The 23,687-nt window shown below is 52.3% G+C and overlaps 6 protein-coding genes across 6 annotated transcripts; 4 read left to right on the top strand and 2 right to left on the bottom strand.

The window, feature by feature from the left end:
* The first annotated feature begins 1,137 nt into the window (after nt 1-1,137).
* P175DRAFT_0247193 (histone acetyltransferase TRA1) lies at nt 1,138-13,302 on the top strand. The gene is made up of 4 exons (XM_040892684.1): nt 1,138-1,307; nt 1,402-1,559; nt 1,649-12,292; nt 12,349-13,302. Exons 1-4 carry the CDS (start codon nt 1,256-1,258, stop codon nt 13,030-13,032), a joined length of 11,538 nt encoding a protein of 3,845 aa, XP_040752523.1. The 5' UTR covers nt 1,138-1,255; the 3' UTR covers nt 13,033-13,302.
* A 239-nt stretch (nt 13,303-13,541) lies between these two features.
* On the bottom strand, nt 13,542-14,360 carry P175DRAFT_0436628 (Saf4/Yju2 family protein; the record flags this gene model as incomplete). Its single annotated transcript, XM_040893814.1, has 1 exon — nt 13,542-14,360. One exon carries the CDS (start codon nt 14,358-14,360, stop codon nt 13,542-13,544), a length of 819 nt encoding a protein of 272 aa, XP_040752522.1.
* A 410-nt stretch (nt 14,361-14,770) lies between these two features.
* P175DRAFT_0437156 (anaphase promoting complex subunit CDC16) lies at nt 14,771-17,129 on the top strand (the record flags this gene model as incomplete). The annotated part of the gene is made up of 2 exons (XM_040893839.1): nt 14,771-14,867; nt 14,947-17,129. 2 exons carry the CDS (start codon nt 14,771-14,773, stop codon nt 17,127-17,129), a joined length of 2,280 nt encoding a protein of 759 aa, XP_040752521.1.
* A 686-nt stretch (nt 17,130-17,815) lies between these two features.
* P175DRAFT_0509610 (uncharacterized protein) lies at nt 17,816-19,330 on the top strand (the record flags this gene model as incomplete). Its single annotated transcript, XM_040898439.1, has 4 exons — nt 17,816-17,849; nt 17,901-18,047; nt 18,087-18,812; nt 18,912-19,330. The coding sequence occupies 4 exons, from the start codon at nt 17,816-17,818 to the stop codon at nt 19,328-19,330; spliced, it is 1,326 nt and encodes a 441-aa protein (XP_040752520.1).
* Nucleotides 19,331-19,699: 369 nt separating this feature from the next.
* Nucleotides 19,700-21,227, top strand: P175DRAFT_0509609 (putative cytochrome P450; the record flags this gene model as incomplete). The annotated part of the gene is made up of 2 exons (XM_040898438.1): nt 19,700-19,808; nt 19,894-21,227. The coding sequence occupies 2 exons, from the start codon at nt 19,700-19,702 to the stop codon at nt 21,225-21,227; spliced, it is 1,443 nt and encodes a 480-aa protein (XP_040752519.1).
* A 222-nt stretch (nt 21,228-21,449) lies between these two features.
* On the bottom strand, nt 21,450-22,665 carry P175DRAFT_0459330 (arabinan endo-1,5-alpha-L-arabinosidase). The gene is made up of 3 exons (XM_040894701.1): nt 22,350-22,665; nt 21,769-22,257; nt 21,450-21,685 (listed from the first exon to the last, which is right to left on the bottom strand). Exons 1-3 carry the CDS (start codon nt 22,602-22,604, stop codon nt 21,464-21,466), a joined length of 966 nt encoding a protein of 321 aa, XP_040752518.1. The 5' UTR covers nt 22,605-22,665; the 3' UTR covers nt 21,450-21,463.
* Between the last annotated feature and the right edge of the window lie 1,022 nt (nt 22,666-23,687).

Raw genomic sequence — 23,687 nt, 5'->3', positions numbered from 1 at the left:
ATTCTAACGTTGGAACGTCCGTGACTCCAGAGACGGCGCCGCGGCTCTCTTGATGATGCTCGAAGGCGTAGAAGCAATAGTGGCAGTGAGGTTCGGCCGCGTGGTGAGCGGCGACGATCGGTTGGGTCTGCTTCCGTCTCTATCTTGTCACGAAGCAACTCAATGAAATGACGGCCGGGTGGATTAGATCATTCTTCCTGGCTGTGGATTTTCGAGGCTCTATGTTTTCTTTGCTGCTGCTTTGTTGGTTCACCTAGCCTTAGCCCTTGCTTTGCCTTTACTATGACTTCATCTTGCCCTCCTCATCTCCTTTTCTTATTTCGCATTCTTCTTTTTTGTGTACATGGCTTTCGATATTCTTCTATCCATCCGCGTGGCTCGTCGGACCTGAGAGTCAAGAGTGGACATTTGAGTTGGACAATTAGAACTGTGTTCGGGTCTGGAAAACGGGTGCAAATGGCGTTTCCCTTAGTCGGCATTGATGTCGATAACATCTTTTTGACTCTTTTTTTTTTTTTTTTTTTTTTTTTTTTTTTTCCCTCCCTCCCCCTCACCACACCCCCCGAATTAAAACATGGAACTACTTATGACAGAGCCCTTGAACCAGATTCAATACCACTTATATTACTTTTTTTTGAGGACCTTGATTTGTAAAACCTAATTGACCACGTGCTTGAGCCGCCATCCCCTTGTTCCTGGGCTGCGACAGGCGTCTTCTAGTGGCACAATTTCCGCGTCTAGCGAGCTACCCGCGCGGTTGACGGCCTGGAACAACGATGCACCGGAATTTCCTATTTGGGACTAGTATTTCGTTCGGGGTCTTTGCGATACCCGCGTTCTGCTCGCTGCTTTCTGCTCTGGCTGTGTTGAAGGCGTGAATTTGCGCGCACTCGACTCTTGACTGGAGGCTCCCTTTCCCCCTCTCTCTAATAATTCTCCTCTACGCTCTTTCCCCCCCCCCCCCTTCTTCACCTTCTCTTGTCTCTTCACCGTTTATATTTTTAATTCAGAGCGATTAATGACTTAACGATCCTCCCTGTCCTTCTTCTTTCCTCTTCCTAACTGAGCCTGCCCGTTGTCGAGTGGATATTGAGATTATTTCCCGGCGTCGCTCTCCCGCCTATGAAGACCACGAATATCGCAATCGGTGGTGGCTTCTAATTTCGAGCCGGCCATACGGCCTGGCAGCTGGGCTTTTTCTCTCTTTTCTCTTTTTCGACCCCTGTGAGCTCCTCCGTCGAGCATCTCGCTAGCCATGGAGCGGAATATCGATATATACGCGACTAAGCTTGGGGACGAGAAAATCGGTATGTTAGCTTCTTTAAGCTCCTAACTTGAGGAAGCACACATGGTCGCTTGGTGTTTGGTTTCCCCAGTGCTGACCTTGCTGCCTTTCGCTAGATATTAAACTCAGAGCCAACGTTGCGGTCGAATTGCGCGATAACATAGAACCCCTGTGCTCGGGTGCAAGCTACCCGATTTTCCTTTCGAAACTATGGCCGGTGTTTAAGAATATCCTGAGAGGGGAACCGGTCTTCACAAATTTAGCTCTTGAGCAGGTGGGTTGCGACACGGTGCTTTGACATACCTTTGTTTTTTTATCCGTACGGTGTTTAGGTCAGAGCTTATAACCGTTTTCCTCCATTAGAAACTCCGAAATTGCATTCTCGAGACGCTTCACAGATTGCCGATGGGCTCCCCCGATGTCGAACCATACGCCGCTGACATGGTCGATTTGTTAATGGATTTGGTACGGATTGAAAATGAAGAAAATGCGGTTCTTTGCATGAAGACGATTATGGACTTGGAACGGAACCAGGCAAAGGCGACCGCTGCGCGGGTTCAACCTTTCCTGGAGCTTATTCAGGAGATGTTTCAGACCATGGAGCAGGTCGTGAGGGATACCTTTGACACACCTAGCCAGGCCACACCCTCAGGAATGCCCTCGACACCTAGCGCTTCGGCCCAGAACTTCCAGTCGCCCCGTCCGAGCTCACCAGCGGCGTCCGTTCCTGATCTTGGCCCTGATCAACAAGCAGCCAGTAACGTCCTTCTCAAAGGCATGCACTCCTTTAAGGTCCTTGCAGAATGTCCGATTATCGTGGTTTCCATATTCCAGACACATCGCAACTCAGTCTCGGCCAATGTCAAGCTTTTTGTCCCGCTCATTAAGGGCATACTGCTTCTTCAAGCTAAACCGCAGGAGAAGGCTCATGCAGAAGCTGCGGCGCAGGGAACGATTTTCACTGGGGTGTGCAAGGATATCAAAAACCGGGCGGCATTTGGGGAATTCATAACGCTTCAGGTCAAGACCATGAGTTTCTTGGCATATCTGCTTCGGTTGCAACCGCATCAGTTGCAGGATTTCCTTCCTACGCTGCCATCTGTTGTAGTTCGTCTGCTTCAAGACTGCCCGAGAGAGAAATCTAGTGCCCGAAAGGAGCTTCTGGTAGCCATTCGGCACATCATCAATTGTACCTACCGGAATATCTTCCTCGACAAGATCGATGAGCTCCTTGATGAGCGGACTCTGATTGGTGATGGCCTCACTGTGTATGAAACGATGAGGCCTCTTGCCTACAGTATGCTCGCCGATCTAATCCATCATGTTCGGGAGCATTTGAACAGAGATCAGATCAGGCGAACTATCGAGGTGTACACCAAGAATCTTCACGATGATTTGCCTGGGACTAGCTTCCAAACGATGAGCGCCAAGCTACTCTTGAACATGGCAGAGAAGATATCCAAGCTTGAGGACAAACGTGAAGCCCGATACTTCCTTATCATGATTCTTGATGCTATCGGAGACAAATTGGCGTCCATGAACTACCAGTTCGACAATATCGTGAAGCTTTATAAATCTTACCAGGCTAACAAGAAGGACGAGCCGACCACCGAAAAGTATTTGGCTGACAAGGAATGCCCTCCGGATTGGGATGAGATTGATATTTTCTCAGCATCCCCCCTGAAGACTACAAATCCTCGAGACCGTGGAGCTGACCCTGTCGCGGAAAATATCTTTCTTTTCAAGAACCTCATCAACGGACTTAAGAACATCTTCCACCAGCTCAAGAACTGCAACCCGGACCACATCCAAATCGATTCCAATAATGTTCCTATCAATTGGTCTGAGGTGTCCTTTGGTTATAACGCCGAGGAGGTCCGTGTGATCAAGAAGCTTTTCCACGAAGGTGCACGGGTATTCAGATACTATGGTGTTGATCAACCAGAACCCGAAGTGAACTATTCCTCCCCTTTCGACTTCCTTACTAGCCAGTACACCGCACCCAAGTCGCGTGAGGAGAAGGAGCTTTTGGAGAGCTTCGGAACCGTGTTTCATTGTATTGACACTGCCACTTTCCATGAAGTCTTTCATTCTGAAATTCCTTACCTCCACGAGCTCATGTTTGAACATGGGGCCTTACTGCATCTACCCCAGTTCTTCCTTGCCAGCGAAGCCACTTCCCCAGCCTTCTCCGGGATGGTCTTGCAGTATTTGATGGATCGAATCCACGAAGTTGGAACTTCGGACATGACCAAAGCCAAGATTCTTCTGAGGATGTTTAAACTGTCTTTCATGGCCGTGACGCTCTTTTCTGCCCAGAATGAGCAGGTGCTACACCCGCACGTCACGAAGATTGTCACTAAATGTATTGAGCTCTCCGTAACTGCCGAAGAGCCCATGAACTACTTCCTTTTGCTGCGATCATTATTCCGGAGTATTGGCGGTGGTCGGTTTGAGCTTCTGTATAAGGAAATTCTTCCTTTGCTCGAGATGCTTTTGGAGACATTCAATAACCTGTTGCTCGCCGCCCGCAAACCCCAGGAACGTGATCTATACGTCGAGCTCACACTCACTGTCCCCGCTCGCTTGAGCCACCTTCTCCCCCATCTCAGCTACCTTATGCGTCCAATCGTTGTAGCGCTCCGTGCGGAGTCTGATCTTGTCGGACAAGGTTTGAGGACGCTCGAGCTTTGTGTCGATAACCTTACGGCAGACTATCTTGATCCAATCATGGCCCCCATTATGGATGAACTGATGACTGCCCTCTGGGATCATCTTCGACCGCACCCTTACAACCATTTCCATGCACATACGACCATGAGAATCTTGGGAAAGCTTGGTGGACGCAATAGGAAGTTTTTGAATCACCCGCCGGAGCTTACTTTCGAACAATATGCCGACGATTCTCCCAGCGTCGATGTTAAGCTTATTGGCCCGAGCGAGAAGCGACCCTTCCCCATTTCAATCGGTATTGACCTAGCAATTGCGAAGTTGATGGAAGTTTCCAAACATTCGTCGGATGGCTATTACAAACAGCAAGCTTTCCACCTCATTTCATCCCAGCTGAAGCTTTACATTGGATATGAAAACCTCCCTGAAGATATGGCGTCCCTCTTGCGTCTTCATGCAAACGACTTGTTCGAAAGCAAAACCACTGCAATGGCCGACATCCTGGAGAAGTCGGAACGTTCTAGTTCGATTCCCAAAAAGTTAGCTCAGGAGGTGTCATTGAAGAAGCTCCTGAAAGCCTGTATCTTTGCCACTACCATACCTAGCCTTAGCCAGAGTGCAACTGCCTTTGTGTCTGATGTTTGCAAACACTTCGCCGTGGTAGAAGTTGGCCGGGCTCTTGCACAGGCCCGGCATACTCGAAGACCTTTTGATGTTAATAGCGGAGAGGGCTCCGTTTATCTTGATTCTCGGGTTCTTGCCGAAGCCGTGGTTGAATCCCTATCCTCTGACGACACTGATGTCCGTGACGGAGCCCAGGCCGCTATGCAGGTTATGAGGGAGGCGGCTGCTGTGATCTTTGGGTCGCCCGACAAAGTAACCAAGCTTCCGTTTTTCCAGCACCTTGGTCGTGTTTTCTGCCATAGTTGTCATAGCGAGGAATGGTTTACTAAAGCTGGTGGCAGTCGTGGTATCCACTTGTTCGCGACTGAGCTGGATTTGGGTGACTCGTGGCTTTTCGACAAGCAAGCTGAGTTCGTGAGGGCATTGATGTATGTTATCAAAGATACGCCTGCGGATCTTCCGGCTAGTACACGGATGCGGGCGCAAGAGACACTGGACTTGATTTTGCGTCGGTGCTGCAAAAATGTCTCCCAAGATGACCTGAAGAACGAGAAGAGCCGTCTTTATTCCCTCTGCGGATTTTTCGTTTACGAGCTCTCGCACATGAATAAGCATGTCCGTGAGGCTTCTCGCCGTAGTTTCTCGACCATCGCCGAAGTCCTCGACTGTCAAGTACATGAACTCATTTTCCCGGTTAAAGATCGTCTGTTGCAATCCATCTTCAACAAGCCACTTCGAGCGTTGCCGTTCCCTACGCAGATCGGCTTCATCGATGCTATCACATTCTGCTTGAGTCTGCGCAATAATATTGTGACTTTCAACGAGCCCTTGAACCGCCTGATGCTTGAATCTCTAGCTCTTGCTGATGCGGACGATGACAATCTTGCCTCCAAGCCCAACGAATTTAAGAATGCGGAGATGATTGTTAATTTGCGAGTGGCCTGTCTTCGGCTTTTATCTATGGCGATGAGCTTCCCGGAGTTTGCCAATACGCCGCAGAACACTAGCCGTGCTCGTATCATCTCTGTTTTCTTCAAGTCCCTTTATGTCCGCTCTCCGGGTGTCATTGATGCAGCCAATGCTGGCCTTAGAGATGTTCTAACGCAGACTAACAAGCTTCCAAAGGATCTGCTCCAGAACGGGTTGCGCCCGATTCTCATGAACTTGCAGGATCCTAAGCGTTTGAGTGTCGCGGGCCTTGATGGCCTTGCTAGGCTCTTGACTTTGCTCACAAATTATTTCAAGGTCGAGATCGGTGCTCGTTTGCTGGATCATATGAAGGTCATCGCAGATGACGCCATTTTGCAGAAGGTCTCATTTAGTCTTGTCGAGCAAAGTCCTCCGATGAAGATTGTGGCCGCGATCTTTAATATCTTCCATCTTCTTCCCCCGGCTGCCACGTCATTCATGGAGCATCTTGTGAACAAGCTCTTGGATTTAGAAGACAAGCTTCGTCGGACATCAAGCAGTCCTTTCAGAAAGCCACTCGTCAAGTATCTGAACAGATATCCCAAGGAAAGCTTATCTTTCTTCCACGCTCGATTCAAGGATGAGCGATTCGGGCGCTTCTTTGGGCAGGTTCTCTCAGACCCGGAGAGCGAGGCTCTGCGTGCGGCGGTAGTTGCAGACACAGCGGGCTTCATGGCCGCTGCCTTTGCTCAAGAGCAGACGGACGGCAAAAACACTGCTGCCATTAATGGGATTTACGTTGTTCATGCTATTTCCTCTTCCGAGTCGACCAAGAATTGGCTAGTTGCTCATGCAGAACTAAAATCTAAAATCATTGCATCTGCCCGGGAGCTTCAGAGGAAGTTACACAATGATACACTCCTACCCCATGAACGTCTCAGGGTTGAGCAGGCAGAGGATCAGGTTATGGACATTTTCACCATCTACCTCTCGGAGTCGGTACAAGACCTCGATTTCCTCTTTGAGGTCATTGATGGCTTGTCTGCGGGAGAACTGAAGCGGACTCTCGCTTTCCCCAAGTTCATTTACCACCACATCATCACCAACGAGTCCATTGACTATCGCCGCTCTGTGATTATGCGATGTCTTGATCTTTATGGCCAACGCTCATGCTCGCAAAAGATGAAGACCTATGCGTTCCGTCATTTGGTGAACCCCGTTTTTGCCATGGATGTTCAGTTGACGTGGAACAGCTCTCCCGATGGGCCGAAGCTGATGGATAAGAGCATGACCGAATTCATACAAAGTCGTCTATGGAAACCACAGGTAGCAGATTTGAGCGAGGAGTCGAGCCAAGCAGGTGTTGACCATTCTCGCATGGAGCTTCTCCAGCTATCAGCCTTGTTAATCAAATATCACCATGCCACGGTTCAAGATTCTCGCAAGGACATCATAAAATTTGCCTGGAACTATATTCGCCTGGAAGATATTATCAACAAATACGGCGCCTATGTCCTCATAAGTTATTTCATTGCCCACTACGAGACTCCGTTCAAGATTGTTGTGCAGGTCTACGTTGCTCTCCTCAGGGCCCATCAGAATGAAGGCAAGGCTCTTGTAACCCAGGCGCTTGATGTTCTAGCCCCTGTTCTCCCTACGAGGATTTTGGCAGCAACGAGCAATGCACAAACGCAGGATACACGATATCCACTTTGGGCCAAGTGGCCCCGTCGTATCCTTGCTGAGGAGACTGCCAATCTCCAGCAGGTGATGAGCATCTTCCAATTCCTGGTCCGACAACCTGACTTGTTCTACGAATCGAGGGAGCACTTCGTGCCTCTTATTGTCCCATCCCTGATCAAGATCGCGCCTCCTCCAAATAACCCCTCACACGAAAGCAAGAGGCTTGCGCTCAACCTGATAAATCTCATCTGGCACTGGGAAGAGAAACGGGTTAAGAATAGCCAGTCTCCCGCCCCGAATGGTGTCCTTGAATCTCCGAATTCGAAGAAACGCAAACTTGAAGAGTCGCAAAACACACCTACCCCGTCTCCTGCACTTGGTCCTCCTAACTCCCGTGAGCGTTCTGATTATATGGTCCCCCCAGATCTCCGAGCTGCTCTGACGAAGTACCTCATCACCTTCATCACCACATCCCCTGAACGATTCCAAGTACCGGCCGCCCGATTCCGTGAGCTTCAATCCTCCAAGACCCAGCCTGCTGTTCACACGGGTGAGATGATTAAGAAGGCTGTGGGGTTACTTAGAAATCTCATGTCCCCTGAGTATTGGGGTGATCTGAATATTGAGCTCTATCAGAAAGCTACGGAGCCCATCCTTACGGCAGATAAGGGGGACAAGCCTATTGACAAGTACATCACCGGTCTAGTCAATGCTTTGCAAGTTGTGCGAATTCTTATCGCCTCTAAGCCCGATGACTGGATCAATGCGCGGGTCCCCATTATCCAAAAGCTCTTTGAAAAAGCTCTGCGCTCAGACAACCCGGAGGTACAAGACTCTCTCCATGGCTTGGAGACTGATGTTGAAACTCACCCTAAGCTTCCACCGCCGGTGAGAAAAGTTCTGGATGCTCTGCCGGACGATCAACCGGAAGATGAAGATTCTATGGATGTTGAGAATTCACCTTCGGAGTTTGTTGCGTACCTGTCGGCCCTTGCGACGGAGACCCTTTCCGCCAACAACTACGTGTCAAGCTTGAATATCCTTTGGACACTTTCTAAGAATAAACCGGCAGAGATGGATGCTCATATTCCCCAGGTGATGAAAGTCTTCTCACAGAAACTGGCCAAGGAACATGTAGCAGCTTCTACGAACAACAATGGCCAACTTCCTCCTGGAGCTAAACCTGCAGAGGGGGTCCCTGATCCCCAGGAATTCGAAATTGGAGTGGACTTGATATTTAAGACTATTGAGTTAATATCCGTGCGCATGTCTCATCTTGGTGAACAACGACGGCCCTTCCTGAGCGTTTTGGCGCAGCTTGTTGAGCGGTCCCAGAATGAGACTCTGTGCAGCAAGGTATTGGGCATGGTTGAGACATGGATTTTCCATTCTACTGAATCATGGCCTACTCTAAAAGAGAAGACGGCTGTTCTGCACAAAATGCTTCTTTTTGAATCCCGACAAACCCCAGGCATGCTTCACCAGTTCCTTGATCTTGTCATTAGGATCTATGAGGACTCGAAAATCACCCGAACAGAGTTGACCGTAAGACTGGAGCACGCATTCCTGATTGGAACAAGGGCGCAGGACGTTGAGATGCGTAATCGCTTCATGACGATTTTTGATCGGAGTTTGACTCGCCTGGCAAGCTCCCGCTTAAGCTATGTTTTGACTTGCCAGAACTGGGATACTCTTGCGGACTCTTTCTGGCTTGCGCAGGCTTCGCATCTCATCCTGGGCTGTATTGATATGAATGGTCTAGCTCGACTTCATCCTGATGACCATACCGTGTACTCCCTGTCTTTCCTCTTCGGCAATGCTGAGAAAGATCCAAGGAAAGGTGATATTATGGTTGACGGTCAACTGGAGGCCTTTGTCTCTGATCGCAGACGATTCTTGGGAGAAATTGGTGATGTCAAAGCCCGGGACTTGATCGAGCCCCTTTGCCAACTCCAACATACCGACCCCCAGACCTCTTACAACCTTTGGACTGCGCTATTCCCTATGTTTTGGTCTACTTTATCTCGCGAAGATCGTATTGACTTGGAGAAGGGCATGGTAAGCCTCATTACTCGCGAATACCATCAACGCCAGATCGATAAGAGACCGAATGTGGTTCAGGCTCTTCTCGAAGGGGTTGTGCGTGCAAGACCTCGATTCAAGATCCCTCCACATGTGATGAAGTATCTAAGCCGCACCTATGATGCGTGGTACACCGCTGCGACATACTTGGAGGAGTCGAGTATTAGTCCTATCATCGATACACCAACGGTTCGTGAGAGCAATCTTGATGCATTGGTGGAAGTGTACGCAGGCTTGCAAGAAGATGATTTCTTTTACGGCACCTGGAGACGACGGTGCAAGTTTGTCGAGACAAATGCAGCCCTTTCATATGAGCAGCAGGGCATGTGGGACAAGTCGCAGCAGCTGTACGAAAATGCCCAGATAAAAGCGCGTTCCGGAGCAATGCCATTCTCTCAGGGTGAATATTACCTCTGGGAGGACCATTGGCTCATTTGTGCGCAGAAGTTGCAACAGTGGGAAATTCTCAGTGATTTTGCCAAACATGAAAACCTGAACGATCTTCTTCTAGAAGCTGCCTGGCGGAATATTGAGAACTGGCAAAGTGAGGGTAATAGGGAACAGCTTGAGTCTCTTATTAAGTCGGTTTCCGACGCACCTACTCCTCGGCGTACCTTCTTCCAAGCCTTTATGGCTCTTCTTCAGTACCATAACAAGAAGGAGAATATCCAAGAGTTCAACGGTGTTTGTGATGAGTCAATCCAACTCTCCATCCGAAAGTGGCTTCAGTTGCCGAAGAGAATCACCAACGCGCATATTCCCATTCTGGAGCACTTCCAGCTCTTGGTTGAGCTTCACGACGCAAGTCATATTTGTGCTAGCTTGTCTCAAACCAATGAGCGTAACCTTGACACGAAGTCCGCGGAGCTTAAGCTGTTGCTGGGAACGTGGAGAGACCGTCTTCCTAACCTTTGGGATGATATCAATGCCTGGCAAGACCTGGTCACATGGCGGCAGCACATCTTCCAACTGATCAATGCAACCTACCTCAGCCTCCTTCCCCCACAGACAAATAACGTGGCGAGCAACTCCTATGCCTACCGCGGATACCACGAAACGGCCTGGATTATCAACCGTTTCGCTCATGTTGCTCGCAAACACCAGATGCCAGAGGTGTGTATCAATCAGCTGAGCCGCATCTATACCCTTCCGAACATCGAGATTCAAGAAGCGTTCTTGAAGTTGCGTGAACAAGCCAAGTGTCACTACCAGAACCCCAAAGAACTCAACAGTGGACTGGATGTGATTAACAATACGAATCTCAATTACTTCGGTGCGCAGCAAAAGGCAGAGTTTTACACACTCAAGGGAATGTTCCTTGCGAAGTTGAACCACGTCAATGAGGCGAACGAGGCATTCGGTGTGGCTCTTTACTATGATCTGAGATTGGCAAAGGCATGGTCTGAATGGGGACAGTACAGCGACCAACGTTTCAAGAGCGACCCGGCCGACTATGAGCTGGCTAGTAATGCCGTTAGCTGTTACTTGGAGGCTGCCGGTCTTTACAAGAATTCTAAATCTAGGAAGCTCCTTAGTCGCATCCTCTGGCTGCTCAGCCTGGATAACGATGAGGGTCGTGTTGCTGCTGCTTTTGAGAATTTCAAGGGCGACACACCTGTTTGGTACTGGATTACCTTTATTCCTCAACTGCTTACAAGCTTGTCCCACCGTGAAGCTCGCCTTTGTAAAGCTGTTTTGGTCAAAATTGCAAAGCTATACCCACAAGCGTTATTCTTCCTGCTCCGCACAAATAGGGAGGATATGCTCAATATCAAGAAACAGCATGATCAGAAGCAAGAGAAGCTGAATCGTGCGCGACAACAGGCTTCGCCCCATACCAAGCCTACCCAGGGAACCGCATGCGATAGCTCACCCGCCCAGAACGCCAACGTCAACGCCTCCACCGCGCAGAGTACTTCTGGCCAACAAACTCCCCAACAAACTGCTCAAACTCAACCTCAGGGCCAGCAGCAAGTGCCGGCACAGGGGCAGGCGCAGGCTCCCGGCCAAGGCCAACCTCAAGCCGCCGCTCCTGCGCAAGGCCAGCAGCAAAACAACCTCCAAGTTCCTGGTCAAAATGCAGCGGCTCAACAGAACCAGACCCCAGGAGCTGAGCCTGAAAAAGAACCTCTTAAGAAACCCTGGGAGTACTCTGATGAGATTATGTCTGGCCTCAAGACCGCCTTCCCCTTACTAGCGTTGTCCATGGAGACAATGGTCGACCAGATTCACAAGAACTTCAAGTGCCCCCCCGATGAGGATGCCTATCGCCTTATTGTGGCGCTCTTGAACGACGGATTAGCTTACGTTGGTCGCATGCCTGGCTCGTACGCCCAGGACTTCAAGCTGCCCTCTGCAACGGAAGCCAATATCACGCGGTTTGCCGAGACAATTCTTCCTGCCCACATCAGAAAGTCTTTTGAGGCCGACTTTGTGGTTCGGAAGCCAACGATGTATGAGTACATCCAGAAACTGCGTCGTTGGCGCGACAAGTTTGAAGAGAAGCTTGACCGACGACCCCAAAGTCAATTCCTGGAGAGTTACTCGCCACATCTGAGTGAGTTCCGATTCCTCAAGTTTGATGAGGTTGAGGTCCCTGGCCAGTATCTCCAGCACAAAGATAAGAACCAGGACTTCGTTCGTATTGATCGGTTCCTCCCTGACATTGATCTGGTTCGGGGTATTGGTGTTTGTCACCGTCGCCTGAAGATCCGCGGGCACGATGGCAGTGTCCATCCCTTCGCTGTCCAACATCCCGCAGCTCGACACTGCCGGCGTGAGGAACGTATCCTGCAGCTATTCCGCATCTTTAATGGTTTGCTGGGCAAGCGCAAGGAAAGCCGCCGGCGCAATCTTTACTTCCACCTTCCTCTCATGGTTCCGTTGGCGCCGCATATCCGCTTGGTTCGCGATGACCCCTCGTATATCTCAATTCAGGGCATATATGAGGACTACTGTCGACGGGTTGGTATCAACAAGGATGAACCTGTCCTGTTTACAATGGAGAAGATGAGGGCTCTGGCGGAAACAAAGCAAAACGTGAGTCATTCCCATTTGCTTAAATACGCAACTACAAACTAACTCACTCCTTCCAGCGGACATCCGACCAGCAACAGGTGCTTCGGACGGAGATGCTCACGGCAATCCAGGAGAAGTGGGTTCCCAGCACAATGGTTCTGGACTACTTCCAGAGGACATACCCCAACTTTTCAGACTTCTGGCTCTTCCGTCGTCAGTTCGCCTATCAATATGCGGCTATTGCCTTCATGACTTATGTGATGCACATGGGCAACCGCTATCCCAATAAGATCATGATCTCCCGCAACTCTGGTGACATCTGGGGCTCCGAGCTCATTCCCACGGTCAACCCAACCAAGGCTTTCTTCTATAACCCGGAGCAGGTGCCTTTCCGCTTTACTCCCAACATTCAGACACTCATGGGACCGATTGCAACGGAAGGCCTTTTTGCCTGTGCGCTCATGGCCATTGCCCGGTGCTTGACAGAACCCCGACATGAGCTTGAGCAACAACTCAGCGTCTTTGTCCGAGATGAAATGATGTTCTGGGCCACTGCACACCATCGCGGCGTTCTCCCTCCACAACAGCTTCGGGACCTGGTCTATAATAACAGCGATATCATCGTCAACCGAGCTGTTAGCCTGGCCAGTCCACCCGAAGGCAACTTGCCTGCGAACCAGACTACCATTGATCTGATTTCCAAGGCTGTGAATCCTCAGCACCTGGCATCTTGCGATGCTTTGTGGATGCCGTATCTCTAAAACCGTTTTCCGAAAGATTGTTTCTGCTCTCATTCTTGTCTTCTCTCCATTTCTTGGCGTTCTCTTGCTGCCTCCCTCTCTTTAGGTCATGGAAACAGGGGCTTTCAGATTAGCATAAGCCGATGAAGGAGGGATGGTTTCGTTGGTTGGTGGGTTGGTTGGTTGGGATTTTCATTCTAGCGTGGCGCTCTGGGGGTCAGTATGTTAGGGATCTCATTTGATGTTTACCTTTTTTACTTTCTTACTTGTCCTTGCCTTTTTATGGCTTTTCCCCCCCCCTTCTTGGCAGTATGTATGTATGGTATTGGGTGTATCATAATTAATGCCTGACTGATAATATGCGAAATGCGTTAAAATTTGTTTCATCACTTGGGAGAATCTCGTGGGTAGAAAAAGAATAGCACGATCGCTTTGTCGATATCGCATGCATGCCCCCGTTGCGCAACGCCGAACCCGAAAAGGGAAGAAAAGACACCTAGGAAGTGAAGGACGCCGTGTGGAAGGGATCATTACACCAAGGATGGCTTGACTTTCTTCTTGATGCCTAGGCTGTTCGCCAACGGCTTCTTCGCTTTCTTGACCCGTGCAAAAGAAGGCACTGGCGCTGTGGCGGCCTGCTCCTCCTCCTCCTCCTCCTCGACTAACCTTTTCACCTTCTCCCCCGTATCCGTCATGAACGCCCTCTGCGCGATCTTATTGTCTTCTTCCTCCTCCTCTTCCTCCTTCTTCGCCTTCAGGGCGTCATCATCCACCTGCTCCACGCGCACCATGGCCGCCTCGTTCCGCTCAATCCTCGCATTCCGGGTCCGGATCTCATCCAAGGCATCGGCAATCGCCATCTCGCGCTTCGAATCCAGCATCTTCTCCTCCAACTCGGCCATCTTATCCCGCTCCATCTGCTCCGCCTCCTCATTCTCCTCCCGCTCCAAGCGATCCAAGATCTCCTGCTCCGTTTCCTCCTGGTTACTCGCGGCCGTCGAGTCCCGCCACGGCTCGAAATTCCGCTTCGCGCCCTTCTCGGCCTTGTAATCCATATTCTTGGGGTCCGTTACAAAGGTGATTTCCCCGCTGCATCGCGTACACCGGATGTAGAACCGGTAGATCGGGATCGAGAAGTACTTTTCCTCGGTGGTTTCTTTGCGCGCGTTGAATTTTCGGCCGCGGTAGATGTATTCGCCGCATTGGGTGCATTTCATCGAGAAGGGCGCCATCAGGCGCACCGTGATTACTTTGGGGCCTTGCTGGCGGAGATGTTTCGGGGTGCGTGTGATGGCGGACGGGTCGAAGTCGGGGGGGTAGTACTTTGTGAGGACTTTGCGTTCCGACATGGTTGCGGTTCTTCTTGCTTTCTTGTCTTTCTGTCTGTCTTTTTGGGTGAGAAGTGAAAGGTTGAGAGAAAGTGAAGGAAGGAAGGAAGGAAGGAAGCAGGAAATTCTTCCCAGCTCTGGAGGCGAGAGGATCACGTGAAGCGCCTGCCAAAGCCCAAAAAAAAAAACAAAATGAGCTCTGATTCTGCCTTGAGTTCTGCTTTTCTTTCGATTCAGGAATACGCAGTACTGTATGCAATTCCTTTTGGATTTGGCCTGTGATCTCCTTCCGATCGCTTGATTCTGCGTCTTCGGATAGGTCCCGGGCACTTTATTGTCTCTTTGTTTATCCCGCAACTCACTCATGCCGCTCTGGAGCGCTTTCCACTGCATTTCCTCTCTCCTCCCTCTCCTCCCTCGACATATTGGATATGGAGAAGTTTCTACGGTCTTGGCGACAGGAGGCGTTGAATCGCGGCCAGCATGATGCAGCCGTCTATCTGGGAGATAAGGTGCTTGCCTTGACGAGTGAGCTTATCCGCTGGGATCGTGGTGATGAATGAATGAATGAATGAATGGTATGCTAACATAGCTTCCCTCTGGCCAGATAATGACTCCGACGCCTTTTGGCTAGCCCAAGTGCATTTCTCGAATAACAATTACACGCGAGCCCTTGCCTTATTGTCCCGCAGAGACCTCGTTTCCCGAAGTCCCGCCTGCCGATACCTTGCCGCGCATTGCTATATAAAACAAAGTCAGTATGAACAGGCCCTGGTCGTGCTGGGCGATCAGAACCCAACCCATTTAATTCGCGGCGCCACCGGTCGTCGGAAGATTCAGCATCTGAATGGACAGAGTCATGTTACGTTGCGCAACGGCAAGACCACGGCGTCTCGCGAGGAAAGAGACCGTGAGGACGCTGGGAATGTCCGCTTCGAAGCCGCGATGTGCTACCTTCGCGGTCTGTGTTTTGCGAAGCAGAATGCCTTCGATCGTGCGCGAGACTGCTACAAGGATGCGGTTCGCATCGACGTCCAGTGTTTCGAGGCCTTTGACCAGTTGATGAAGAATTCGCTCATGTCGCCCGCGGAGGAGCTCGAGTTTCTGGAGTCGCTGGATTTCGACTCGGTCTCGGGGGCGGACCCCTCTGTCGCGCAGGAAGCGGCCCATTTTACCAAGATGCTGTATACGACGCGGTTGTCCAAATACTCCTCGCCTGCGGTTCTGGCCGATGCGACCGAAACGCTCTCCACCCACTACAAACTAGCCGATAACCCCGACATTCTCCTTTCTCGCGCAGAGGCCCTATACACGCAATGTCGATTTGCAGAGGCCCTCGAGCTGACCTCGTCGATCCTCTCTACCTCCCAATCTTCTTCTCCGTCCGCTTCTTCCTCCACACAACTCACCACCACGGCGCAGAGCCACTTGGGGCATGCACCCGCGGTGTATCCGTTGCATCTGGCGTGCCTTTACGAAACAGGCGCCACCAATTCCCTCTTTCTGCTTTCCCACACTCTTGCCGACCATGCACCCGAAGAATCATATACGTATCTAGCGATCGGGGTCTACTATCTGTCCGTGTCCAAGATTGCAGAGGCCCGGCGGTTCTTTTCCAAGGCGTCTCTGTTGGATCCGCATTCGGCCCCCGCCTGGATTGGGTTTGCTCATACGTTCGCGGCGGAAGGGGAGCATGACCAGGCTATTGCGGCATATAGCACCGCCGCGCGACTGTTCCAGGGCAGTCATCTGCCTCAGCTTTTCTTGGGAATGCAGCACCTGGCATTGAACAACATGTCCCTAGCCCAGGAATACCTCTGCGCCGCGTATGCCATGTCTACAGGCACTGCGGCAGGGTCCGTCCCGTCGATCCCGTCGCTTCCTGCGTCCGAGCGGTCGCCCTTGGGCGGAGATCCACTTGTTTTGAACGAGCTCGCAGTCGTTTTGTACCATCAGAACCACCTCGACGCTGCGGGGGAACTCTTCCGCCAATCCCTGGCCCTCGCGACGTCCCTGCACTGTGAACCGGGCGCTTGGGTCGCCACGCGGGCCAATTTAGGCCATGCCCTGCGGCGTTTAGGCCGGTTTCCTGAGGCTTTGTCGGAGTTTGACGAGTGCTTGCGTATTGGGGCTGGCGGCGCTAGTTTGGGATACAGCCCATTCCTTGGAGGCAGCGGGGGTGCTGCCTCTGGGGTTGCATCATCTGGGGTGAGCGGGTACGAAGATCGTGGTCTGATCGGATCGCTTCATACTGCGCGCGGCCTGGTGTTATTAGAGTTAGGTAGAACGATGGATGCCGTCACAGCCCTGCACGAGGCGGTCCGTGTTCTGGGGGCCAGCGGGGGTGGTGATGCCGCTGGCGGAGCGGGCATCGCCGGAACCCTTCTGTCACGCGCACTCGAAATCTGGGCGTTGGAAGGCCAGGAAACTGAATCAGTGCTGTCCGAGGAAGGGAGCCGACGCAACTCGATACGGTCTTCGCGCGACAACAACAAAGGAAAGGGGAGAGTGGCTCGTCGTCTGTATGCCGAAGAATGGACTGATGATGTTGCGCAGGTCGAGGGGCGGCTCAGCATGGGGGCGGAGGCAGGGCCGACGACATCACTGGAGGAAACAATTGAGATGGAACTGGACCATGATGCAGAGCGACTCCTGCACGACACTATGGACCAAGTGCGCGGGGGACGAGGACGCACCCGGCGAGGACGAACGGGGGTCAGCAGCCCTGAGTTGGAACCGACGACCACCAGCACACGACGAAGGGCCGTCCGGACTCATCCACGATCATGATTTGGGGGGATCAGTCAGGCGTTGTCATCTTCTTCTCTTCTTTTATTTTGGCTGGGTTCTGGTAGGACTCACTTGCATGGAATGGCGTAATGACATACAAAATCGGTACTTTTAGGAATAAACTCGAATCTTTAATTGGCACCGACGATTCACGTCTGTCTATCTAACTCGGTTCCCCCCCTTTTCTTCTCCTTTCTCTGCCCAGCAGTGGCTGTATAATTGACCGTTTACTGAAATGACGTGTCGTGAGTCCACCAGGACAGGAGAAGAGTTCACCATGGCATGAGCATACAGATTAAGGACTCCACTGATCTCTGAACCACCCCCGTCCAGCCAAGCATATTATAGCCTCAGCAGCTATAACAGTCGGTGAATTATATGGGCATGGTTCGGGATGTTGGGTTTTTCTAATTAAAACTGCCCCATGGATTCTCTGGACGAGGGAAGGATCAACCGTTACGATCGTCGTGCACCGTCACTTCCTTGCGCCCCTTTTGCTGTTTTTCAAAGGAGAAAGGACAGGCGAAAATCTGGAGCAGGGTGAGGTTTATTCAAGGGGTTGATTATAACAGCCAGGCGAGAATCCTGATTCTCTGCTGCTGCTGCTGCTGCTGCTGCTGCTGTTGTTGCTGCTGCTGCTGCTCTTGTTTCACTCCTTGTCTCAGAAACACTAACCATGTATCATGATGTTCTCTGCGTGTTCTCGGTGGCATCTTAGAGGTAGTCTGTTGGGTTTCTTTGGTATCCTTGGGGGTTTGGGCTTCACGATAGCACTGGTGCTCTGGTATGCTGTGAACTCGGACCGTGATTATTATCACCATCCTATCCTCACCCAGTTACTCCCGGCTGGTCACTGTGCCTGTCGCACAACGACGGTGTTTGAGTGTAGTAGCTGTTTGGCCTGTTCGAGCCACGACCGTCGCCCGTGTCTTTCCTCTCCTTCGCCTGCTCCCATAGCGGCGGACCCCTGGGAGTTCGAGTACACGCGCGATGGCAACAACGCCGGTCTCAGTCGCCGCCAATGCAGCGCCGCCTTCCCCGGCCTCTTTGAAGACATCATTCGCGCGCGGTCCTACTGGACGACGCAAGGCGGTCTCTCGTCCGCAGACCTGGACGCAATCCCCTTCCCACCCGGCATGGCACGGGCGCGCATCGCCCGAGGGGAGCTGTACGTGCTCCGGGCCCGCGCGCGGGGCGAGGACCACCGACGAAAGATTGTGGCCGCGTTGAGCGCGATGCACCGCGCCCTGGTGGCGGACCCGGACCGAGTCGTGCGCCCGGACATCGAGTTTGTGTTTTCCGTGGAGGATAAAGTCGAGGATATCATGCGGACGCCCCCGGAGCAGCCCGTCTGGGTGCTGGCGCGGGCGGGCGACGAGGAGGCCGTCTGGCTGATTCCGGATTTCGGCTACTGGGCGTGGGATCAGGTTGGGAATGAGATTGGGCCTTACGACCAGGTGGTCGACCAGGCGATCGAGTATGATCGCATCCCCTGGAGTGCGAAGCAGCGGCAGCTGGTCTGGCGCGGCAAGCCGAGTTTTGCTCCCAAGCTGCGACGGGCCTTGATGGATGCGACGCGCGACCAGACCTGGGCGGATGTGCAGCCGGTGGATTGGAATGATCGGTCGAATGTGTTGAGCATGGAGGACCACTGCAAGTACATGTTTATTGCACATGTTGAGGGTATGTGTTGCGTCCTTCCTTTTCGCCTCTTCTTTCCTTGCGCGACGTAGTCTCTTCTCTTCTTGTCTCTCGCCAGCAGCTATGTATTGACCAATTCAGGCCGCTCCTATTCGGCGTCACTCAAGTACCGTCAGGCGTGTCGATCGGTCATCGTGGCCCATCGCCTGCAGTATATCCAACACCATCATTACCTGCTGATCTCGTCCGGTCCGCATCAGAATTTTGTGCAGGTTGAACGCGATTTCAGCGACCTGGCCGAGCAGCTCGAACCCCTTTTGAACGATGACCCCCGGGCGGAACTCATCGCGAGCAATAGCGTCCGAACCTTCCGGGAGCGCTATCTGACAGCCGCCGCCGAAGCCTGTTACTGGCGGTCCCTCTGGGATGGATATGGAGCCGTCTGGAACGGAACCGAGGGCGGATCGAGCCGGCGAGGGCTTCGGTTTGAATCATTTCTATTGCAAGGTAGTGAGGAGATGGTGGATTTTCGTTCTGGCGACTTTTCTCGGGGGCCCTGACTTTGGGTTCTAATATGGACTAGAATAAATAAACCCTTCCCTAATAATAGCCAATACTTTTCTCGCAACATCCTGGCCTTTGTATCACCTTCTCTCCAGCAGCTCCACCACTTGGAAATCGCGCTCCATGATACGTTCATCTCAGACGCACAAGGATGCGGGACGAACTTCTGATCTGTGTGGTGATCCTCTCGGCCAGCCAACCGCAACACTGCAGTTCCACGCCATGGACGCACTATCGAGATTCAGCTGAAGCCTGAAGGAAAGCCTGCAGGAATCATGCTGGGAACATTTAAGCAAGCAGTGCTGCCGGCTGGGGTTTGATTCTTGATTGCTGTTCTGTCCCTCAATATCGGACTCATCATCATCATGCCCTCTCCCATTCCCCAGCCAAAGGGTCTCCCTATTCTTGGGAACTTGTTTGATCTGGATGGCAACAATCCATGGGGCTCGTTTAATAAGTTGGCTGCTCAGTATCGTGTGTTTCTCTTTCTCTTTCTCTTTCTCGTTTCTCTTTGGTTGACGGAAGAGATGTTCATGCTAAAAAAAAAAAAACACACCAGGCCCCATCTTCAAAATCAGCATTCTCGGCCATGAAATCGTCTTCGTGACCGGCGCCGCCCTTCTGGAGGAAATCTGCGATGAAACGCGGTTCCGGAAATGCGTCGCGGGTCCGATTGTTGAGATCCGGGCTGCCGTGCACGACAGTCTCTTTACAGCGTACCACAGCGAGATGGAGGCCTGGGGGGTTGCGCACCGCATCATGAGTCCCATGGTCTCGGCGGAAGCCATCGAGCAGATCTTCGGCGATCTCCTCGAGAGCACGGACGACCTGATTGCGAAATGGACCGCGACGCCCCGGCAGCGCGTCGACATCGTCAACGACCTCGATCGGAACAACCACATCGCCAACATGAGTGCGTTCTTCCACCAGCGGCTCCGCTGCCAGGAGGGACCCGAGCCGGCCATCATCGCAGCCATGCAGGACGCAACCACCGAGTCCATGCGGCGCACCAGCCGGCCCAAGTTCCTGACCTGGCTCTTCTACCAGCGGAAATGGGACGCGGACATCCGGATCATGCGCGACTACTGCGCGGATATCGTCGCCACACGGCGCGCCGCCGCTAGCGAGGAGGAGGAGGAGGAGCAGCAGCAACCGCCGCCCAAGGACATCCTCCATGCGCTCCTGCACGGCACGGACCCGCAAACAGGCAAGTCCCTCACGGAAAGCCAGGTGCTCGACGAAATCATCAACCTCTTCATCGGCAGCGCGACGGCGCCGAACCTCGTGGCCTTCGCCCTTTACTACCTGCTGAAGAACCCGCAGGAAATCGAACACGCGCGCCAGGAGATCGACGCGGTTGTTGGTGGAGCCGGCGGACCCCTCACGCACGCCCACCTGGCGGCGCAGCTCCCCTACTGCGAGGCAATCCTCCGCGAGACCCTGCGTCTCTCGGCCCCGGCGCCCGGGTTCAACATCGAACCCATCCCGTCGCCATCAGGGACCCAAGAGCTGCCGCCGCCGCCGGTCCTCCTCGCCGGCGGCGAATATCAAGTCCCGCGCACGCAGCCGCTGATTGCGCTCTTGACGGCGGTGAACCGCGACCCGGCGGTGTTTGACGATCCCGAGGCCTTCCGGCCCGCGCGCATGGTCGGGGAGAAGTACGCCCAGCTGCCGGCCGGGGTGAAGAAGGGGTTCGGGAACGGGACGCGGGCGTGTTTCGGCACGCGGTATGCGTGGACATGGTCGCTGTTGTGTCTGGTGCGGGTGCTGCAGGAGGTGGATTTGGAGCTGGCCGATGCGAGCTATGAGGTTACGACCGAGGGCCGGAATTATAACGGGGCGTTTAGTACGCGGCCGGTTGGGTTTTTTGCTGTTGCTTCTGCACGGAAGTAGGTTCCTTCTTCTTTTCTTCTTCTTCTTTTCTATCTGTTTTGCTGCATGCGGATATCAATCAAGTATGATGATGATGATGTATTATTCATTAAGCATATAATATGAATCATAGTGAATCATAGTGAATATATGGTATCTCTCATGTACATCCATACCCAATATAATATATAATATATAATATATATATATATATATAGATAGATAGATAGATAGATAAGGTAGGAATCAATCACCCGTCATACCCCCGGCCAGTCATTCTCCCAGGTCAACGGATTCCATCCAAACTGGTACTGCGTCGTCGACAGCCCAATCGACGGATCGGCATAGTGGTAGTAGAGCACCAGGCCGCGCGAGGTATCCTCAAAGACCCCCTGGCCACCCGGGGCGTAGACGGTTCCATGCGAAGCCAGGAGCGTCGTTCCGCCGCTCTGGAGACACGAGGTGCCGGTTCGATCGACCTGAATCATATATCAGCATAAGTATAAGCATAAGCATAAGCATAAGCATAAGTATATAAAGAGAAGACAAAAAAGAATCATACAAAGTCACCGGTTCCCGATCTCGACCGACAAACTACAATCCTATACTCCCCCCCCGGGGCCGGCAGCGACGTGTCATACCCATTCGCCCGCCCCGAGGAAAACAGCAGGTAATACCACCCCCGCCGATAGAACACAAACGAAGCCTCGATGTTGTGGTTCGCGCTGGCGTTGTAGGCGATCTGCACGGCCGGGGCGCCGCCGCTGCCGCCGAGACTGGTCGCGCTGGTCAGGGGAACCTGGAATAGATCGTGCCAGTACGAGCCGAAGCTGAGGCGCGGGGTGCCGTCGATGGAGATCCAGTTGGGGTCGATTGCGTTGAAGGGGGAGGCCGACGAGGAGGAGAGGAGGGCGCCGTGGTCGGTCCAGGATCCGGGCTGGAGATTGGGCGAGGATGCCACGCCAATGATGCTGTCTTGGGATCCGAGGGTCGAGATGCTGTAGTACATGTAGTAGAGGTTTGAGGCGGATTCGTAATGGATGTCGGGGGCCTGGTTTTTTTGGGGGGGGGGGGGATTATGTTAGTTTTTTTTTTGAAGAAATTAGGGCTTGCAGGAGTACATAGACAACAACAACAACACACCCATAAACTTGTATTCCCAGCATGGTCCACTTGAGACCCCCCCGGAAGAGCTTCGCCCACGGCCGTCCAGGGACCAGTCAGGGCGTCCGCGCTGGAGATATAGATGCCGGCTCCCGTGGCGAAACGAAAGTATTTCCCATCCGACTTGCGCTGGTAGAAGCCCGGGTCGTGGGTCCAGCAGTCGCCGGAACAGGGCCCTGGGTTTGCGTAGCCCGCGGCTAGGGCTAAGAGGGAGCAAAACACAAGATGATGCATCACTTGTACTGGAGATTAGGATGTACGAGATATGTACAACGGAACAGGAGCAGGAAATTGCAGACGAGGGAAAAGAATGTCAAGGGAAACGGGCCCTCAGTTATACTCTATCTAGGGTTTAAGACTTTTCAGGCATTCAGAGATATAGATTCAGGGGGATCCCGTGTGGCGGTCACGCAAGGGAGAATTCCCAGGAGTCTGTCTATATACACTGATACACTGGGCTTCCAGAACTCGACTCTGGACTGCAGGTAAGGATGCAAGTGACGTGTCACACGGCGATGATCATTGGGGAGGAGAGTACGGAGTATACGGAGTACAGATGCTATACTAGAGTGAGTCCCTTAGAAACCGATCGGCTATCGGCTGACGATCTATTCACTGCTAGCTAGAGGATAGACTTGATATTATGAAAATCGCAAAAGACAGGGGCTGACTCGATCACCTAGGTAGAGATTCATGTACATTCCTCAAGGTTACCCCGGAGTACTCCGAGCCTTTTTCTTTGCATCTGGAAGGATGTTATTCTGTTCTGTATTCTTCCTTTCTTCCGACGTGGCATAGGCATACAGCATGCAGGCACCGTCAACCTCATCGCTGTCATCCAGCTGCTGACCGCATATCCTATACATATCATCCTAGAACTGGAACCACGTCGCCTTCCTCCGTCCTCCTCCTCCCCCCTTACTCCACGATCAACCGAAGATCCATGTCTCAGAATCCCGATATCCTCCAGATAGTTAGGGTTAGGGTAAGACAGACTCCGTCCATCAAGTTGAACCATCTCTCTTGTTTATTTTGGCCCGGGAGTCGGGTACGGAGTACTCCGTACAGACGGAGACATCAGTCAAATGTATTGAATCTACCCTTCCATCCAGGAAAGAGATAGCCGGGAGGACCCGTGTGATCATCCAGAACCCATCTTCGGTCCTAATTTCTCCACTAGCCCAGCCTATCGTCTCGAGGGTTTTTCTTCCGGAAAGAGAGATAGGGGGTGGTTTCTTTGTTGGTAGACATTTGCTCTCCCTCAGTCTCTAACAGGTCTCTTTACAATATTCAATAGGTTTGAGGGCAGAGTACAGA

This window comes from Aspergillus ochraceoroseus (assembly GCF_002846915.1).
Source record: "Aspergillus ochraceoroseus IBT 24754 chromosome Unknown P175scaffold_4, whole genome shotgun sequence".
NCBI classification, from domain to species: Eukaryota; Fungi; Ascomycota; class Eurotiomycetes; order Eurotiales; family Aspergillaceae; genus Aspergillus; species Aspergillus ochraceoroseus.
This window is presented reverse-complemented; position numbering and strand designations above follow the sequence as displayed.

Coding starts and splice junctions, on each gene's coding strand:
- P175DRAFT_0247193 (XM_040892684.1), top strand. CDS start 1,256: ATGGAGCGGAATATCGATATATACGCGACTAAGCTTGGGGACGAGAAA. Junction 1,308..1,401: donor GCTTGGGGACGAGAAAATCG/GTATGTTAGCTT, acceptor GCCTTTCGCTAG/ATATTAAACTCAGAGCCAAC. Junction 1,560..1,648: donor CAAATTTAGCTCTTGAGCAG/GTGGGTTGCGAC, acceptor TTCCTCCATTAG/AAACTCCGAAATTGCATTCT.
- P175DRAFT_0459330 (XM_040894701.1), bottom strand. CDS start 22,604: ATGCATCATCTTGTGTTTTGCTCCCTCTTAGCCCTAGCCGCGGGCTAC. Junction 22,258..22,349: donor CTGGGAATACAAGTTTATGG/GTGTGTTGTTGT, acceptor CAAAAAAACCAG/GCCCCCGACATCCATTACGA. Junction 21,686..21,768: donor GATCGGGAACCGGTGACTTT/GTATGATTCTTT, acceptor TATATGATTCAG/GTCGATCGAACCGGCACCTC.